This window comes from Schistocerca serialis, chromosome 9 (genome assembly GCF_023864345.2).
Source record: "Schistocerca serialis cubense isolate TAMUIC-IGC-003099 chromosome 9, iqSchSeri2.2, whole genome shotgun sequence".
Classification (NCBI taxonomy): Eukaryota; Metazoa; Arthropoda; class Insecta; order Orthoptera; family Acrididae; genus Schistocerca; species Schistocerca serialis.
The window spans coordinates 187,588,591-187,609,737 of record NC_064646.1 but is presented as its reverse complement, the minus strand read 5'-3'; the positions used below and the strand labels follow the sequence as shown (position 1 = coordinate 187,609,737).

At 43.8% G+C, this 21,147-nt stretch overlaps 1 protein-coding gene across 1 annotated transcript in view; it reads right to left on the bottom strand.

Annotated features, from left to right (window-relative positions):
* The window catches only part of LOC126419117 (uncharacterized), a 524,657-nt gene that overhangs the window by 494,254 nt on the left and 9,256 nt on the right, over positions 1 to 21,147 (bottom strand). Inside the window, exons 2-3 of the mRNA XM_050086215.1 lie at positions 14,463 to 16,962; positions 11,062 to 11,173 (exon numbers count right to left, since the gene is read on the bottom strand). Coding sequence (XP_049942172.1) covers positions 11,062 to 11,173; positions 14,463 to 16,946 — 2,596 coding nt within the window. The 5' untranslated portion in view covers positions 16,947 to 16,962. The remainder of the gene's footprint in view (positions 1 to 11,061; positions 11,174 to 14,462; positions 16,963 to 21,147) is intronic.

The following is a 21,147-nucleotide window of genomic DNA, read 5'->3' as shown; positions in this document are numbered from 1 at the left end:
CTCGAGGCAGGGAAAAATCGCTGACCCTGTCGGGAATCGAACCCGGGACCCTGTGTGCGGGAAGCGAAAACGCTACCGCAAGACCACGAGCTAGCAATGATAAATTCAGCAAATGGGAAAATCTACTGACATAAGAGACTTTGACAAAGGGCTGATTATTATGGCCCAATACCTGGAAATGAGTATCTCAGAATACTAATCTGGTTGACTGTTCACATGCTGCTATCATGAGCACCTACGGAAAGTGTCTGAAGGATAGTGAAACCACAATTAGGTGGGGAGGTGTTGGATATCTACACAACATCACAGAATGTGTAGGTTGGAGACTTGCTAACTCTACAAAGCAGGATACGCACTGACGTGTGGGAGATATTTCAACAGACTACAATGCTGGTGCAGACAAGTGTTTTGGAGCACACCACTCACCACCCATCGTTGAACACAGGACTCTGCAGTAAACGATCCCCACATATTTCCATGTCATCTACTGTTCAGTGGTGTTCCTCTTTACATTATCTCAATTATCGATTAGCACTCACTACAGAAAAGTGTGCCTCATGAGGAGTTGCTCGACCAATGTACCCCATTCATTTTAAATCCCTACACAATATCGTCATTGTGCTGGCTATGCTGCTGGTAACACTTCAGCACTCACTAGTGATTCCTTCTGATGATTTAACGCAATTTCTTGTGATGACCCTGCGCAGTGACTCAGGGTCCCTGTCTGTCAATAAATGAGGTCTGCCGGATCTTGCTTTTGCTGTGGTTGTTCCTTAACATTTCCACTTCAAAATCAGATTATCAACAGTCGACTTGGGGAACCTTAGATGGGCTTAAATGTCCCTGATGGATTTGTTCCTCAGGTGACATCCAGTGGTTAATCCACGTTTGAAGACACTAAGATCTCCTGAGCTAACGATGTTGCTGTTATTACTTCTCTACTGACAACGCTATACCCCCCCCCCCCCCCCCCAACTTCCTTTTATACTGGCGGGTCCGCCTCTCGTGACATCTAGAGGCCAGAGGTGTCCGGATACTTCTGGTCAGAAAAAGTAAGTTTCTAGTTTGACGAAGACTAACGCACCTCGACTGGCCCTTTAAATTCTAGTCTTTATGTCATTGGACTATTTGTCACAATGTGTGAAACGTCTCTACAGTAGCTCTACAGCAGCTAATCATCAATGAGTGGCTTCAGACTAATATGAAATACGTAATGAAATTTGTGGACTCTGGCTTGCCGCAATGAGATCATTATCACTTAACGGCATTACCACTGTGTGTCCTTGGGGTGAATAGCTTTTCGTCCGTGGTGCTTACCCCTTTGCATGTAGGCTAGCGTAACGCGACATATCTCTTACGAAAGTCGTCGAGAGAGAAGCTCGGGAGGCGTCGCTTGGGTGCAACGGGGAAGCGTCGCGCTTTGCTGGTGTGGGGCGTAGGGTGCATTCCACAGCGGCGGCGCGGCACGCATTCCGGACGGGCGGCGTATTGCGGCAGTTATCTGACAAGCTGTCACCGCAAATTGCCCGGCCCGCGGCCGAAATTGCACCCCGGGGCGGGTGGGGCATCCGTCTCGGTGACGTCCGCACCAGCGGCAGATCGTCATCAGCCGGGGGGACAGCGGAAACGGCTCGACCAAATGAGATCACGAGACGGCGCCGGGCGACGCGGAAGGCGCCGTCACAATGCCGCTAAAACCCCCCACAATGCGGAAATGAAACTAGCTGAAATTCCACACCAAAAATTATTAGCTCTAGGGAATTTATCGCGGCCCTCAAAGATGACAGCGTACGGCACTGTTTTTCGACACGCGCGTGTTTTACGTGAAACAGTCATGAACGCGGTGGCTGGTATAAACACACAGTGTTTTAAGAGCGAACGTCTTGCGACAGGCAACCTGCGCCGGCCACTGTGGTCGAGCGGTTCTAGGCGCTTCAGTCGGGAACCACGTGGCTGCTACGTTCGCGGGTTCGAATCCTGCCTCGGGCATGGATGTGTGTGATGTTCTTAGGTTAATTAGGTTTAAGTAGTTCTAAGTCTAGGGGACTGATGACCTCAGATGTTAAGTCCTATAGTACTTAGAGCCAAGACAACCTGCCCGTATCTCCTTCCGTCTTTAAACAAGTTTTGATACCTGGCTCCGTTGTTTACTGGTAGCGTCGCTGGCTTCTACGGAAGGACTCGCCCTCTTCGATTTTCTTCTTACTTAGGCTACAGGATACGAAGATCAGTGACCACAAGCCAAACTCCCAAGGCAGTGTGAACAATTCTAGTTTAATAACGAAGTTGCAAGCGGCTGAGAGCTTAACGAAACAAGTCTACTAATCGTAACCTCCTTAGCTCGAATTTGATTCGAAGCAACTTTTTTGTACGTTTATTGAAATTACATAAATAGAAATGTTGGAAAAGACTGAATCTTAATTATTTTATTCAAAAGGGTCGGGCGTCGTCGGCACTTGGATGGGTGACCATCCAGGCCGCCATGCGCTGTTGCCATTTTTCAGGGTGCACTCAGCCTCGTGATGCCAATTGAGGAGCTACTCGAGCGAATAGTAACGGCTTCGGTCACGAATACCACATAACGACCGGGAGAGCGGTATGCTGACCCCACGCCCCTCCTATCCGCATCCTCCACTGAGGATGACACGGCGGTCAGATGGTCCCAGTAGGCCACTCGTGGCCTGAAGACGGAGTGCTTTATATAAAAAAACATCTATCTATGTCTGATTGCCAGCTTTCTAAAAATCCGAGTATCCACAATATACAGGGTGTTAGGAGTAGTCTCGTATTCTGGTCCGACAATTTTGACACCCCACCGAAAGGTATGGAGGTAGAAGACATCCGCCAGGCGACTCCTATATGATCTGCTAGAGCTGCTGTCGCCGCCACAGCCCTATGCGCAGGCCACGTCCGCTGCGCCGACCTATCGGCGCGCACGGATGACCTACGCTGAAGCGCCAAAGGACTGTTATTGACATCCGTATTCAGATAAAGATATATGTAAACAGGCATAATATGGCGCTACGGTCGGCAATGTCTATATAAGACAAGTGTCTGGCGCAGTTGTTAGATCGGTTACTGCTGCTACAGTGGCAGGTTATCAATATTTACGTGAGTTCTAAGGTAGTGTTATAGTCGGCGTATGAGCGATGGGACACAGCATCTCCGAGGTAGCGATGAAGTGGGGATTTTCCCGTACGACCATTTCAAAATGTAGCGTGAGTATCAGGAATCCGGTAAAACATCAAATCTCCGATTTCCTGCGGCCGACAAAAGAACCAGCAAGAACGGGACCGACGACAACTGAAGAGAATCGTTCAACGTGACAAAAAAGTGCAACCCTTTCGCCAATTGCTGCATATGTCAATGTTGGGCCATCAACAAGTGTGAGCGTGCGAATCATTCAACGAAACATCATCGATATGGGCTTTCGGAGCCGAAGGCCCATTCGTGTACCTTTAAAGACTGCACGACACAAAGCTTCACGCCTCGCCTGGGCCCGTCAACACCGACATTGGACTGTTGATGACTGGGAACATGTTGCCTACTCGGACGAGTCTCGTTTCAAATTGTATCGAGCGAATGGACGTGTACGGGTATGGAGACAACCTCATGAATCCATGGACCTTGCATGTCTGTAGGGGACTATTCTAATTGGTGGAGGCTCTGTAATGGTGTGGGGCGTTTGCAGTTGGAGTGATATGGGACCCCTGATACGTCTAGATACAACTCTGACAGGTGACACATATGTAAGCATCCTGTGTGATCACCTGCATCCATTCATGTCGATTGTGCACTCCGATGAACTTTGGAAATTCCAGCAGGACCATGCGACACCCCGCACGTCCAGAATTGCTACAGTGTGGTTCCAAGAACACACTTCTGAATTTAAACACTTCCGCTGGCCACCAAACTCCGCAGACATGAATATTATTGGGCATTCTGGGATGCCTTGCAACTTGCTGTTCAGAAGAGATCTCCACCCCATCGTTCTCTTATGGATTTGTGGATAGCCTTGCAAGAGTCATGGTGTCAATTCCCTCCGGCACTACTTCAGACATTTGTCGAGTCCATGCCACGTCGTGTTTCGGCACTTCTGCGTGCTCACGGGGACCCTACAAAATATTAGGCAGGTGTACCAGCTTATTTGGCTCTTCAATGTATAAAGCCGGCAGCGCAGGAGCTCAGACCGCAGACGTATTCCGACAGCGCTCTTGATCATTATTCTATTCGTCGTTGTTCTATTCGCAGATAGTTGCTACGCCTTGGAACCCAATTTGGTTTTGCTCTCTGGTCTTAGTACTTCACCGTGCGCTCTGCGTTGTACCGGCGTTTCCACTGAGGCCGTCAGCCCGGTGGCCCGTGCGCTGCGGTCTCGCTCGATTCCAGTTATTACAGGTACAGGTTCAAAAATGGCTCTGAGCATTATGGGACTTAACATCTATGGTCATCAGTCCCCTAGAACTTAGAACTACTTAAACCTAACTAACCTAAGGACATCACACAACACCCAGCCATCACGAGGCAGAGAAAATCCCTGACCCCGCCGGGAATCGAACCCGGGAACCCGGGCGTGGGAAGCGAGAACGCTACCGCACGACCACGAGATGCGGGCACGGGCACAGGTACAGGTACTGAGAGCATTGGTACCATAACACGCACCCACTTCAGTGTGTTGTTTTTTCTCTGCGTCTAACAGTCTCCCCACAAACACATTACATAATTTACTGCCTGATGATTTGTGGACAGTCGCAACCACACAGCAAAGCTGACTATACTTGTCAGTGTAGATTTTTCATATTGCATTCATGTGTCCACATTTCAATGCATGACCTACTGCCCAGGTGAAAATAAAAATTAACGGATTGCGAGTGCCATGCGTACTTGGAGGTACTAACCAAGCTAAAAACATACTACTCATAATAGCTATAATTATTCGTCAGCAAATGAAGTAAATACTGATGTAATGTTGCTCAGTTCACTGTCCTCACTTATCAATAACACTATCTTCACTTATACCCAAAACATCGCGTATTAAAATTTAATACAAAAAGGCAAAACATTAAATACGAAATAAAATGCTGTTTTGTCGAAAACTCACGTGTTGAGACCGTAGCTGTGTGCACAATGCAAGTTGATTGCTGCAAAGAAGAAAACTATTCACGTTTGCATTATGTTTGTTGTTCTTTACGGTAGTTGTCGTTTTTCCTGTGGCGAAAGATTTTTGGGGTAGTGGTGCCTTACAGCAGAGAAAGGTGTGACGGCAGTCTATTGCGAAAGTAAACTACAATACATCTAATCTAAACATCGACAGCCATCTGAAGATGACCCCGTCTGTCCGAAACTGCTAACTGCGTTATTTGTGTGAGTAAATAACACTGTTAACAGTGTCTGGAGGCTCTTTGCCTCTCTACAAGTATCACCTTGTACAAAAAAAATCACTTGCTTGTTTCTAGATATTCAACAATATTGCTCATGTATGTAACTTCATCGCACAACAACACATTTTGCGTATGTATAACATCTTACTTTATTTCATGCAACTAGTAACAAAAATATAAATGTTATTTCTATTTAATAAAATTTGATTCAATATTTGTTGGTTAACATTTCCATTTGTTAATAAATGTGGAATTTCCATAACTAAAAAATGGCTACCAACGAGATTGAAACCAATGAATTTACGCTTACTAAAATTTTATGTTATGCACTCGGCTACCGCTAGTATGATGGGAATGTTTTCTAGGTAAGAGCGGTCGGAAATCTTGGCGATTTTCTTCCAGTTTTTTTTTTCTATAATCACGTCATACTGCCTTAGGAAATGTATGTCCTGGCACTGACCTTCACATCCAGCAAGTCTGAAGAAAATCGATGAGTGCCAGCAAGTAAATTCGCCTTGTACGATGGCAGTGGCTATTTCGAATTCTGTCAACATGAGTGTTCAAAAGTAACTAACTCAACTAGAGATCAGTATAACATATAACCGCACTGTGTAGAGAAGCAGTCAATACTTGGATATTTCGTAATCTAAAGATTGTCTCTTCAGATGTTTGGTATTTTAATGTGATGTTGATTAGAAGAGGTGGCTACAGTGACCACATCTGGCAACCCATACTATCAACACTGCCAAATGAAGATTAACATGCAGAAACCCGTGTACAAACGGTATAAGACTAGCAAAAAGGACGATAATAATAATAATTATTATTATTACTATTTCCTGATATTCCACAGATCAGGAATTTCGCTAATTATCAATTGCTGGGCGTTCTGTTTGTAATTAAATGTTGCAATTATTACTAAGCCAGCTTCTGACGCATCATAAATGTTTGTATCACACATCTGAACACTCAATACTGGAAATGAGGGCAGGGAGGGGGGGGGGGGGGGCGCGCAGAGGGACGTCTTCAAAACCAGGTCATTGGAAAACAACTAAATGGGCAGAATACACAAAATATTACATACTAATAACAGTTAAGTTCTAATAACAGTTAGGTTTGTAGCTGTGACACAGTTACATCTTCAACGTTTGACAACTTGTTTAGACACTGCCTCAGAAACACAACCAACGGGTTTCAACCACATATATTCGACAACTACGCAACATTTATAGAAAAAGTGCTTATCGTCCGAGATATTTGCTGTTCAAGTACTGCCGTGATGACTGTGCGACTTATCTTATCGCATCACGCTGGGTACCACGTTATTTAGCATTTAGCACATGATGCTAGTCAGAAAGTCACGCAATCCACATTAGTGTGTAGTCTCTAAGCGGCACTGCAATAAAATATTACCCAATTCCGCCAGCTTATTATTCCAATAAAGCAGAATCTCGTAAGTACGTATTTCGTTTACCGCCGTTGCTCTTCATAGCATACAGCAAAATGTGATACCGGTCCTCGTGATCGGCCGACAGTTCCAACATTTCTTACTCTTATCGGCTTGCCTACAAACAGGCTGGCAAAGTAGTTAACTAGATCACTGGCACCTTCAGTCGATCGCCCTATTCCTCATACCAAGAACTGTCAAATGTTTGTACGAGTGGCGTTTGAAAAGTCCGTGCAAAGTCCGAGAGATAGCACGAACGGCGCGTATCGAGGTCATGTTTAGTTAGTAGGATCTTTGGAAAGAGCCCACAACAAGTTTCAGCCATACTGGTCGATTTCTTTGTGTTTGGCATTCGTGTGAATCAAGGGAGTCGAGTGATTGTCAAAAAATGGACGAAAAAGAATTTTGTGTGGTGATTAAACATTACTTTACGAAAGGCAAAACGCCTCAGGAGACTAAAGAGAAGCTTGATAAACATTACGGTGACTCTGCACCTTCGATTAGAACAGTTTATAAGTGGTTTCAAAATTTTCGGAGTGGCCATATGGGCACAAGTGATGCTGAACGTTCTAGACGCCCTGTGGAGGATACGACTCCAGAAATCATTGATAAAATCCACGATATGGTGATGGACGACAGAAGTATTAAGGTGCGTGAGATTGCTAGTGCTGTGGGCATCTCGACTGCAGGGGTACATAATATTTTGCATAAAGATTTGGACATAAGAAAGCTATCCGCAAGATGGGTTCTGCGATTGCTCACACTTGACCAAAAACGGAATCGTGTGAAGTGTTGCAAGGATGGTTTGCAGCTGTTCAGGAAGAATCCGCAGGACTTTAAGCGTCGTTTCGTCACTGTAGATGAAACATGGATACATTAATACACTCCTGAGACCAAACAACAATCTAAACAACGGGTTACCAAGAGAGAGTCTGTACCAAAAAAGGCGAAGACCATTCCTTCGACCAGAAAGGTTATGGCGACTGTCTTTTGGAATTCTAAAGGGATAATTCTTACCGACTACCTGGAAAAGGGTAAAACTATTATAGGTGAATATTATCCATCGTTATTGGACCATTTGAAAACCGAGCTGCAAGAAAACCACCGGCGATTGAACAGCAAAAAAGTCCTTTTCCATCACTGCAATGCACCAGCACACACCTCAGCAGTTGTGGTCGCAAAATTAGTGGAAACAGAATTCCAACTCGTTTAACATCCCCTCTGTTCTCCAGACTTGGCTCCCTCGGACTGCTATTTGTTCCCCAATTTGAAGAAATGGCCGGCGGGACAAAGATTTTATTCAAACGAGGAGGTGATTGCAGCAACTAATAGCTATTTTGCAGATTTGGACAATTCCTATTATTTGGAAGGGATCAACAAATTAGAACATCGTTGGATGAAGTGTATAAGTCTAAAAGGAGACTATGTCGAAAAATAAAAAAAGGTTTACTCCAAACACATAAGTAGTTTTTCTTTTTGCATGGACTTTTAGAACGCCCCTTGTAGATATCATGAAGCAGATGGAGATATACCCACGCGAAGTCATGGTCAGCCTCGATATGGGCACCCATTTTACGAAAGACCTTGTAGAAGATACTTTGACACTAATTGAATCATCATGCCAGACCTTGTCAAAGGCTTTCTCGATGTCGAGAAAGATGTTCCCGAGCTGTGTATCCTAATTATTGCCCTGCACACATGTTCCACCACACGTACGGTGCTATTTCCGACAAGGTGTAACTCTACTTCATCACCACTGATATGTCAAAACATTATGACCACTGCTAACCGTGGCGTTGATGCCGCCTGGTGGCATTGCGGACACGTGGCAAGTACGCGGAGCAGACACGGGCGGGGGATCACCATAGCGAAGGTATGGGCTGAAAATGAGAAATCCGTTGAGATAAGGGCTTTGACAAAGGGCTGATTATTATTACGCAGAGCTGGTCGAATTTTTATGTGCTATTGTCGTGAGCATCTACGGAAAGAGGTGGAAAGACGGTGAAACTACCACTAGGCGCTAAATGGTTGGACGTCCACGACTCGTCACAGAACGTAGGTTTCGGAGGCTAGTCTGCTCTGTGAAGTAGGATAGATGGTGATATGTGGCATCTTGCCAAAAGTGCACAATTCTGATGCAAGCACAAAAGTTTCGGTGCACACTGTTCATCGTACATTGTTGAAAATGGAGCTCCGCGGCGGACCACCCCTACGTGTTCACACGTTGACCCAACGACATCGACAATTACGACTGCAGTGGGCACGGGAACATCGGAATTCGATCGTCAATCAAAGGAAACGTGTCGGCTCTTCGGGAGAATCACATTCTTGCTAAGCTAGGTCGATGGTCGTCTCCACAAATGCCGTCAAACAAATGAACAGCGGCTCGCAACGTGCAGCGCTCCATGGACGGAGGCTCGTGGGAGTAGTATTATGCTACGGGAGACATTCTCTTGCGCTTGCATGGGACCTATGGTAATAATCGAAGACACGCTGGCGAACCACCTGCATCCCTTCTTCCCTGACGGCGATGTCATCTTTCAACAGTATAGTTGTCCGTGTCTCGCAGCGAGAACCGTGCTGCAGTGGTTTGAGGAGCATGATGTCTCGGCGACCAAATTCGCCCGATGTACATCCTATGGAACCCATCTGGGTCGTTATGGGGCGCGATCACCGCGTACGCAAACCAGCGGCCCGTTATTTACGCGAGTTACATGACCTATGCGTAGACACTTAATGCCACTTATCTCCACAAACCTACCGACAAACTGTCGGATCCCTCATATGCAGAATCGGTTGGGTTCCAGTGACGGAAAAACAAGCTATTAAGCAGGTGGTCATTAATGTTTTGGTTTATCGGAGCATGAACTCATGATCTACATGACTGACTCGTTCCTAGCAGGGAGGCAACACACTTTCAGGTGCGGCAAGCATGTTAGCACTACCAGGAACACTGTGGCCGGGATCCCGCATAGCTCGGTTCTGGGCCCCATACTATGCACACTATATACCAACGAGGTGGCTAAATTAGCATGGTGGTCTATAGAAGTAGTAGAAACCTCAAATTCATTGCACAGAAACTACAGGAAAATCTAGATGCTATGACCCAGTGGTGCGAGATCTGGAAAGTAACGATTAAGTCTGACAAAAGCGTCGCAATAATGTTCACAAGCAAGATAACGCCTTCAAACCACCAGATCTCTGTGACTAGCAAAGTAATAGAATGGAGCACCTCGGTGACCTATCTCGGCCTGCAGGTTGATAGAGGCGTAACGTTTGTAAGACAAATTAATACAGCAAGAAGTAGGGGTTGCGCTATATCCTATAAGCTGTACCAGCTTCACAAACCTGGGGGGGGGGGGGGGGGGGAGGGGCTACCGGTAGGGACTAATCTACGGATCTATAGAAATGTACCAATCAGAGGTGTGGTCCATGGCGGCAGAAACAAATCTGAACAAGTTACAATCACTGCAGAACAGATCCTCCGTGTCATAGCCGACGCCGATAGATACACGCCAAACACGCACATTTGAGACCTCTTAAGCGAACCATCTATCTATACCTACATTAATATGAAATCAGAAAAGCTCTTTGAGAAGGCTTCCACTTCGACCCACCAACTAACTCATTCATCAATACTCCGGTGCTTCATATAAAAGACCTGTCCACTCTCATCAGACAATTCAGGATGTAATAGATTACAAATGGTTCAAATGGCTCTGAGCACTATGGGACACACCTTCTGGAGGTCATGAGTCCCCCTCGAACTTAGAACTAGTTAAACCTAACTAACCTAAGGACATCACACACACCCATGACCGAGGCAGGATTCGAACCTGCGACCGTAGCGGTCGCGCGGTTCCAGACTGTAGCGCCTAGAACCGCTCGGCCACCCCGGCCGGCAATAGATTACAGACAACAACCCTAAATAAACACAATCTTTTACAGCAATAAGGACCCGGCATTTTCAGTCATTACAAAGCCATGCTAGAGGTAAGACGGGCAAAGTCTTGTTGTGCTTCTAAGGAATAATATACGATATCCGGACGATTTCACGACAGGGTTAGCCCCTGGTGAGGATGATGGAGGCAGTCATCGAAACCGTTGGGTTTTATCAGAATTGGACACTGTCTCTCGCCGACGGTGGCCAATCAAACACTGTGCCTGCGGATTATAATGGCACCTGCAAAAACAGATCACGAAATAAACCGTACACTTGTAACTTGGCCCTACCTTTCTCAGCTTTCTGCCAGGCGAGGGCCGCACAGAGCAACGCCAGCGTCTTCCCGGTACCAGTGGGGCTCTCCAGCAGCGCAAACTGGCCCAGCCTACAGCTCTGCGCCACCTGTCAACAGAGGTTTATCTGCAAGGAGCGAACAAGCGTCTATCAACCTAGCTGTAATTCAACCTGTACCTGCCTTCATGCAAAAAATCACCACAAACTATGCATTGTACAATAATTAATGGAGTGAACGCACAGAACTGAAAGTACACGATACTAGGCGTAAAAAAAAGTTTTATAAACATTGGCTCTAAAATGGATACCTTAAGATCTATGAAGCCTTGTTCACTAGAAGAGGTGTATTTCACAGTAGCGGAGATGAAGAAGTAAGTGCTCATATAGCTCTTGAGGCATTAATTTCAGAGTTCATGTTGACTAGACTTTTTTGCTTCTAATTAATAATCCTGTGCCAACAGCCATTATTTTTTACATTGTTTTATTAGGCGACCAGTTTCGATGTTCCAATCACGTCATCTTCACGCCTGTTGCATGAGTGACACCAAGTAGCACACGTGCATGTGTAAGACAAGGCTTCAGTATTCATATCTGGTTCCGTAGATACACACGCTTCATGAGCAAATGCTCATGAAGTGCGGGTCGAAATTGGTTGGCTAATAAAACAATATCAAAATAACTTCTGTTGGTACAGTATTATTACATTTCATCGACTAGCCGCTGTCCCACGCTCCTGGGCCCAAGATGGAGTTGTAATTTCTTTTTTTCTTTTGCTTCTATCGTTGTGTACTTTCAACTGTATGCGTTTACGCCGTTAATTATGATACACCCTGCACACAGGCTGCTAAAAACTCTCAGCATACTTGCGGTATTCGAAAATTTCCTACGACGAAAGACACAAACGTACAAGACGATGGGGAACTCAAAATGAATTTTTCACTCTGCAGCGGAGTGTGCGCCGACATAAAACTTAGTGGCATATTAAAACGGTGAGCCGAACCGAGACTCGAACGCGGGACCTTTGCCTTTCCCGGGCAACTATCCTCCAACTGAGCTACCCATTGCTCACGTCCAGTCCTCGCAGCTTTACTTCCGCCAGTAGCTCGTCCCATACCTTGAAATTTTATAGAAGCTCTCTCGCCAGACTTGCGGAACTAGTACTGTGAAAGAAAAGATATTGCAGCGACATGGCCTCGTCACTGCCGGGGTGATGTTTCCAGACTGAATTTTTCCAGTCTGCGGCGGAAGTTTGCGCTGATACGAAATGTTTGAAGGTAGGAAACGATGTAACAGCAGAAGTAGCCTAAAGCTGTAACGTCGGAGTCGTGCTTGGGTAGTTCAGCTGGTGGAGCACCTGCCCGCGAAACGCAGAAGTCCCGAGTTCGAGTATCGGTCTGGGACAGTTTTAATCTTTCACGAAGTTTCAAGTGGAATTATGCTCTTTAGAAAGACTCGTAGTACTTCAGAATACAGCAATAAATGAAATTAATCGTCCAGTGCTGAATAAAGAGGAAGATGACACTGTTCTCCCGAAGATGGGCCAATTTACAGAACCTATATTCGGAGGAGTCTTTGACTACGTAATTGTCTCATTTTTGATAGGGCTGTGGCTTGACTTTACAAAAACCGTGTGTGTTCTGACAAATTCAAAACATGATATTGCTTCACTGGAGTTGGTCCAAATTTACTGACGTTGTCCTTAGTGCTGCCACCATCGTTTATCTCACGTATCGATCGCGAGAATACGGTTACAGCAGATCGCGTACAGGGGCAAAGGAACAGTCATTATTCCCTTAGCTCAATACACGAACGAAGCAGGACAGAAAACTGTTAACATGATTACCAAATATCCTTCGCCATTCACTGTAAAATGGCTTGTGGAGTATGAGTGAAGACGTAGACAGTGGACGAGACGACAGGTGAAGAATGGAAGGGTTTGATCGATGGAAGGTCGGTGTCACTGCGAAAACGACAGTAACGACCATGAAAAGGTTAGAGGAAAGAAAGCAGGCTGCAAAGTTTGAGACTTGGTAGTTACGTGATGAGGGTGAGCGTGGATGGAATGACCACGAAAATGATTTAGTTAACGAAGGAGCAAGCACTTTCTCCTTGAGTCCATATCAGTTCTCCTACAAAGTACTGTAAACAGTGACATAATTATGGAGCGAACCAACCGAAAGGATCGGGCTTACGCATGACGAAAGAGTCCGATGCAAGCTGCTCGGTTCTAGGCGAAGACCATGTGGCATTTCCCACTGTGCACATGCATCGAGAGATACTAGAGGTTTAATTGCACATTTTGCATAGTTGTCAATCGAAATAATTAACTATTCACTGTAAATGACAACTATTTGAGAATATTCCCCGTGTGGAAGCATTCGTTACAATTAATAACAAAAAATGTTGCGGTCTTGGCTCGTGGTCGAGAAACAGAGTGATCTCTTTACAAAATTGCAGAAAAGTTTGGTTTGTCTGCAAACCAACGTTTTCTGCACGTTAGAGTGGTTAATCGCTTTCTGGACCACGAGCCAAGACCTGCAAGATTCATTAGAAAACAGAGTATACTTGAGCCAAAGAAGCATAAATATATAAGGTAGCAAAATCTGATAAAAACAAAAGACTCCAATGCAAGTACTGTGATAGCCTAAATCGGGAAAACAGAACTGAAGAGAAATCTAATAAAGGTCGGAATAAAAAGCGTACGCAAACCCAAAATATCTACAAGACGTAGTGCATCTCCAAAATCTGAAACAAACCTTTACAAATCTGTCACTGAACCATAATATCTCTAGGTTCGAGACGCACTACATTTTAAAAGGAAATCGACATTGATAGATTGAAAAACAGTGACAAAAATTGTAAGGAAAATTCCGGAAGCAAATTGAGAGGGCGATTACTTTAGACTAGTAAGCAACCAGTAGTTCGCACGGCACACACACATTACAGACATTAGAAAACGCAGATTACAGCTTTCGGGTCATACAGATACACTAAATAAAACCAGGCACTTAAAAGACAAATTGCTGAACTTCAAGAAAACATGAAAAGGATCGAGGAAATTAAAATTTATATATAATTAGTAGGAATCATGAAATAAAACATCCACAAAAGGGAAGTATTTGGATCCAAACTTCAACAATGGCAACATGACCAAAAGAGAACCAAGAACAACGCTGCTCTTGGTCCAAACAAAACAAACTCGTTGCAGAAGAGTGAAAGAATTATGGGCACAAAGGGAGGTCAACTGATGTTTTAAGTATTTTGTGCGGTACTAGAGGGGCTATTTCGCATCCAAATAAGTCTAGAAATAATAAAACATGGACATTATAAATAAAAAACTATGAGAAACTTAAAACGTACCAAACTGTAGAAGGGTGGTATGCTGATTTTTACTCACTGTCGACATAATCGCCCTCTGCGGTTTGTATGGCTTGCAGGGGAAGAAGACGTTGACGCCACCGAACCAGAAAGATAACTGCGTCTCCACCCGCGCTTCTGGTACAGTTTCCTTTCGTTCATAAGGCTTGTCGTCGTATTGGAGTACCTTCTTGACCAAAGAAACATCAAAGTGGACAGGCTCCGGTGAATCTTCCCTAGTACTCCATGGGCCAAGACGAACTGATTCGTCTTCAGGTGATGACAGCTGAACCACTTCGACAGGCTTCGAGTGCTGTTCTGTCTTCGCTGGCTGTTTGCTACTACCAGCATCCTTCTGGTCCTTGAACCACTGAGATAACGTCGTCTGGGAAGTACGACGTTTCTCGTCCTTATTTGTTTTCTTCTGGCGGTGGAATGATGGACTATCCGCTTTCTTCCGTTTCTTCTTGGCATCGAGGTATGCACTTGCAAAGTGTTTGTCTTCTGAAACTGCCACCTGAACCCTCAATGAATCTTTCTCCCCGGAATCCTGGGCCACATCCTTTTGAGGCGACATATTACATTCTTGCACTTCAGCACGTCCCGCAGGGTCTGCCTGCTTATCGCTATACTCCATGTGATTGACGATGCCAAGCGATGACGCAGTATGGTGCGGGGAGATTTTTTCAAGACAGGGTTGCACAGACTGGTTTCGCCTTATTCTAGCCATATAGGCACGTAACTCTTCATAAGAAGAGGAACTGGAGGACGACACAGCAGTATTGTTTACCGATTTGGAATTTGTATCCACATCGTCATTTTTTAACTCGGAATTGGTGCTAGTAGGTGCCATGTACACTGTTTCGTCGGTGCATTGTTCAGCATTTTTATTATTATCAACTAGTTGTTCCTCGCGAGTTACTGCCTCTTCTTCACAGCACTCTACAAAGGACGGCGAGGGCGCATTTTCTCGAAGTGATTTCGGCATTTTAGCCTCTTTCTCCTCCTTGTGGCTTCTTTGCTCTACTTTCATAATTCCACTGTCCTTATTACGATCCTCGGCATTATTCATGTCCAGATGGTGATCATGACTGTGGAGAAATTGCATCCCACTTGCAGCTGCCTCTCGACCCCAATTTGTTAACAAAGATGGGGAAGACACGTCAACTGTCTGTAAGTCCTCTTTCCGCAAGTTCTCGCACGTTTTAGCAAATCCTCCTGTAGTCCCAGGCTGCTGAAATTCTGTTGCAGTGCTGTCCCTGCTAGATGATTCTGCTTTCACTGGGGATTGTATTGATTGTACCGTTCTTTTAACCAGTTCCTCTTCCAAATCTTCCTCCTGGTCTTCTTCCACCACAGTGTGATTGAGCAGCTCGTATATTGCTTCTTCCTCGCTTAAAGTAACATCGTGTCTGAGATGATGTGAGGCTAATTCTGCATCAGTGGTAGCATCGTTAGGATTCTGACTTACATCTTTCCGCGAACTGGAAATTTCACTGTCTACTGCCTCATGTATTCTGGCAACATTCATCAAGTCCTGTGCGATGTCATCCCCACTCGATAAGGTCTCGTCCACTATCGCGACAGATTTCACTTTCTCAGACGAAAGACTGTTTACGGGTGTCCTTGACCGCTGGGTTTGGTAGGTACATGTCGCTGAACACGAAACGTCATCCTCTAGTGTAGCAGCGTCGAGCATTTGCTGAATAGCTTCCTCCTCGCTGAATGTTGTTTCGTGAGCTGTCTTTGGACTATTAGCTTTTTGTGCGGTTTCTCCCTTGTCCTCGGCAGTGTAAGCGTCCTTGCGCGGTATGGTGCCGGGAGTTGCGTCAAGAAATAAATTATCGCCTAAATAATTGTCAAACTCTGGTACATTCTTGTGTACAGATGTTCTCTTGGCGTTTTCAGCAGTCTTAAATTTCGCAGCCACAGCAGGTTGAACTGGTTTCTTATCTTTCGACTGTTGTTTTCCTATTTTGAAAGGCTGCCGGCGCCTTTCAAAGGGGCTTTCGATCCAGTCAGGGTGCTCATCTGAGCTGGAGGACAACTCCTCTTCTTCCTTTACCATAACTTTCAGTAGCTGCGTCATGTCTTTCAATAGTTTTCTTCTCTGATTTCTCATTTCTCGTTTGCGATAACGCTTTGCTCTAACGGTAGTGCTCTCCTGCCAGTCGGGGCGATCGTCGGAACTTGACGACACTCCTCCGCCACTGTTTCCATCTCCCTCAGGACCCCTCTTTCTCTTAGGAGTACTCGTCCGTAACTCCCTACTGCGTGTCAAACCCACGATTTTCGAAGCGCTGTCCATCAGCCTACTGGCAGCTTGGGTTAGCGTTATGTCTAAATCACTTCCGCCGTCACCGTCCCCCCCGGGGTCAACCTGTGTTGACGTCACTGACGGCTGGAAACGCTGTTTGTGGTTCTCGGCGCCTGGCGTAAGAGGAAACAACACTGTCTCGTCCATGTCTGAGACGGAGGCAGACATGCTGGTGATATCTTCAAATGCTCCTTGGTGGGCTGCCATTATTCAATACGCCGACCTGCAAAGAAAAAGATACAAATATAACAAGGTGGAATTTCATTGGTGGTGTCAGCTTTATTATGTAAATCCTTCTGAAAGAAATGGTCTGCCAAATCTTAAAATTAAATCACGTAGGCTCGATAATGTGCTGGACTTCCACCGACGCTCATTACAGACGGGTTTTTACTCTATATTATCTCCAGTTTCGAGTTGACACATTTGTTGGCAAGTCAACAAAACAAAGAACCTTTGTAAGCACATGAACCAACGACCACTGAGCATTAAATAAAGCTATCCTCGACCTGAATGGTGGTTAGAGCACCTCAGTTCTTTACTTGGTTTGGCCCTATTAGAAGCGGTATCCTCATGCCTTCACTGAGCTACAGCTGAACGTCAAAAGGAAAACACTATCTCTGACAACTGGGTACCAATTCGCAGTTATCTTCTAAGCATTAAGAAGGCATTGAAGGAAACAAAGGATAAATCTGGAAAGAGAATTTAAGTTCACAGAGAAGACATAGGAACTTTGCGGGTTGCTGATAACATTGTAATTCTGTCAGAGATGTCTAAGGACTTTGAAGAGTAATTCAGCGGAATGGATACTGTCTTGGAAAGAAGTTATCAGATAAACATCAACAAAACAAGGGAAACTGAATGCAGTACAATTAAATCATTCGATTCATAGGGAATTAGATTAGGGAACGAAACGCTGAAAGCAGTATATGAGTTTTGTTATTTGGACAGGAAAATAATTGATGAAGAACGAAGTAGGGAAGATATAAAATGCAGACTGGCAAGCGCAAGAAAATCATTTCGGAAAACGGAGCATTTGTTAATACGGAAACTAAATGTAGATAATACAAGTACTTTCTGAAGGCTTTTGTCTTGAGCCATATGCAGGAGTGAAATGTGGAAGATTAACAATTCACATCAGAAGTTTTTGGAATGTGGTGTTACCAGAACAACGCTGGAGATTAGATGGGTAGATTGAATTACTACATATGAAGTACAAAATCTAATTAGGAAGAAAATAGATTTTAGGTGCAACTTGACTAACAGAAGTTTCAGTTGATAGGACATGGAGGAATTGTCAATGTGATAATGGAAGGAAGTGCGTGGGGTAAAAATTACAGTAGAGACCAAGGTTTGAATACGGTAAGTAGGTTCAAATGGATGTAGGTTGCAGAGGTTATTTAGAGACGACGAGGCTTGCATAGAATAGAAGAGCAAGAACAGCTAAATCAAAGCAGTCTTCAAACTGACAATGAGAGGTATGACGACAACAATCAATCACTACCAGGTCTGAAACTGGACTTGATTCCACACAAGTCAAATGAAATCTCTGGAATATCTAGTCACTGACCTCATTAAAAACCAAAGAAGAGCAAATACACAGGGAAATCCCATATGTAAGAACCTCTGTTTCGACCTAAATCCTTGTTAATCAGATGACATGTCAACTTAATTTTATTTTGCAACCTAATACACATTTCATTCAGAAGGATTCCAAGCACAACATACATAATTATTATTAAATACTCTTTCCATTTTAAACAAAGTATGTTATAAGGAGGGTATATCATTCTAGCCTCCGACTTGGAGTGTGCTGAATATGTTTTAGTACTGGTATCTTTTAGACCCATGTCAAATACATTTGGGAATTGGGCAGTTTTTGAAGCATTATAAAGGGCGACGAAATCCATAAATCTGTACAACTCTCAGCATTGTGGACGCAACTACTCACACTGTTATTGATTATCTACGAATCTAATTTACTGGATGGAAGATATTTATTTATTTATTAATATGAATTCACTGGTAGCATTTATCTTGTGGTAAATTTTCAGTCATTTCTAGCAGATGCCACACCCTAGTGGGATTCAAGATGATGGTTTCGCATTATTGCCAGTTATCTATTCTTTTATCTGGTGATATGCTTCCAGAGTAAGGGTTTGTGTATATTCTGCAAGTATACAGCAGAGAGTTTTTGTGAAAGAGGGACATACCATCTGATCACAGGGCAAATATTGGTATTGACTACAAAATCAAAATGCTGATGGCATACATTGCAAATTTCTTTTACATAACAAACAGATTATTAAAACAAACTGTGAGTTAAAACAGTACTGTAATGAAAGTCCCATTTTAACTAGCAGGCCCTTAAAAACTGTGTACAGAAAACTTAAATAATTCATTAGGTTTGTGTTCTTACTTTTTCCTTGAAGAAATTGCTAATTGAAATGGGCCCGTCACCAGACAAAACTAATAGTGAAAAGATCATCAATGTGAGGCTGCAATATATTGGCAATCATTTGTGGATTAAATGCATATAACAAACACTCATTTCAAGTTAAAACAACAGGCCACATGACTAGCAGCTATGAAAAACTGTAAAGAGATTGATTGTACAATGGATACGAGTTATTTTTTATCTGATCCTGCAAATCTGACCTTGTTTTGCCAAATCACAAGCGAATTTTGGGGCTGTTCTTAGTAACAGAGCCACAGTCAAAACCACAAATCTCGCCTATCACTAAGAAGTTGGGATCTTAACTACATAAAACACACCAAGAAAAATATTGTACAGGATTTCATAAATACAACAATACATGGCAATGAGACAAGAAAAGGAGAAAATTTATATGTGATGAGGAGATATGAGATACATGCTAAGAAAGGCAAATCTAATCAGAAAAAGCCCAAACATTTCTAAAGAATTATATACACCAAACTAATAAACTAAAAATTTATCTTTCATAAACACTGTAGAGACTTAATTTTTAGAACATCTTTTGTAAAACAAATAATTCTAAGTTATTTTCATGTTACTGAATTTGACATCACATTCACTCTATCAGATAGCCAAATGAAACAGTCCACACACACACACACAGTCCATCAACATACACGATAAATAAATTCTTAAAGGATTTGAAAACACTGCCATAAAAAAAACAATCTCTTGTCTAAACTTAGATTTGCTGCATCATCGGTGGTGAATACTTTACAGACTTACCTGGCAGAACTTTAGTAAACAGGCACAATGTCAGTTCACATGAACTACGACCTTTTTCGAACATGAAACTCCATATTTAAAATAGTTAAATATTGTTAAACATGAAAATAATCTTCATTTAAGGTCAGGAAATACACAGGAGGAGTGAGACCATAATTATAGAAACTGAAGTCTACAGATAACATACTCAATGCTTGTGTGATGGAAGGAATAAACATGATTCTTAGATAGTAAAGCTTGAAATACCAGTCATGACCTTCCTCAAATATTAGCACTTCCAAACAAAATAACAGATCAGACAATTTTTTACGCACTTTACATCACCCCAGGCTGACTATGAGGAATCCTGTACCAAACTGTCATAGTACTAAACCAATACAAAATTCAGCAACCACAACTAGGGTCACAATCACCAATCATCACACATCAAGACCTCAGTTTGCCAGAAAGTTTATTTGTCTATATAAGTAAACCAGTTTGAGGCTGCCCTCAACAAATCCCACTGCCTCTTTCTGTGACCCACATGTCAGAGCAAAACAACTGTAAATTCATCCAGAAGAGAGGCAGACAAGTATATCCAATGCAGCTGGTCACAGTCAAATGTGGTTTCTGGAACACACTTACGAATTAATGGAAATTTTGGAGTTTCAAGTGAGGAAATAATGGTTGGTTGGTTGATTGGGGTTTAAGGGAAGTCACCCTGGAACCAAATACGGTTAAGCACCCGGGAGAAGATGTCGTCATGGAGCACTGAGATGTTGAAGCAATTGGTTATGAATGGAGCCTGGGTCAGGTACCGTATCATGAGAAGAAGAAAGTGCGGGAAGAAGTTCCCATTCAGTTCACTGTAAGATTGTGACTGACAAGGGGTAAAACATAAGGCGGAAGCTTTGGCCCGCCCGCTGTTTCTGGTGAAGGAAAGCAGCTGGATAGGAGGTTGATACTAATGCTGTTGCAAAATGGGTCGCAAGATGTTCCGCGAAAACCAATGGGTACATGCAAAGGCCATCTGGGAGGGCAATGCCTGGGAGCGTACACTGCCGATGGCAACCTTGGAGAGGGCAAAGAGTAGCCCATACCCGTGACATAGGGACAGTAGGATCGAGGGACGAAACAAAGTGTTCCCAACACACCCATTTGCTCCATTTGATTAAGTAAGGGCTTTGACGTGAAGGTGTTTAAAGGTAA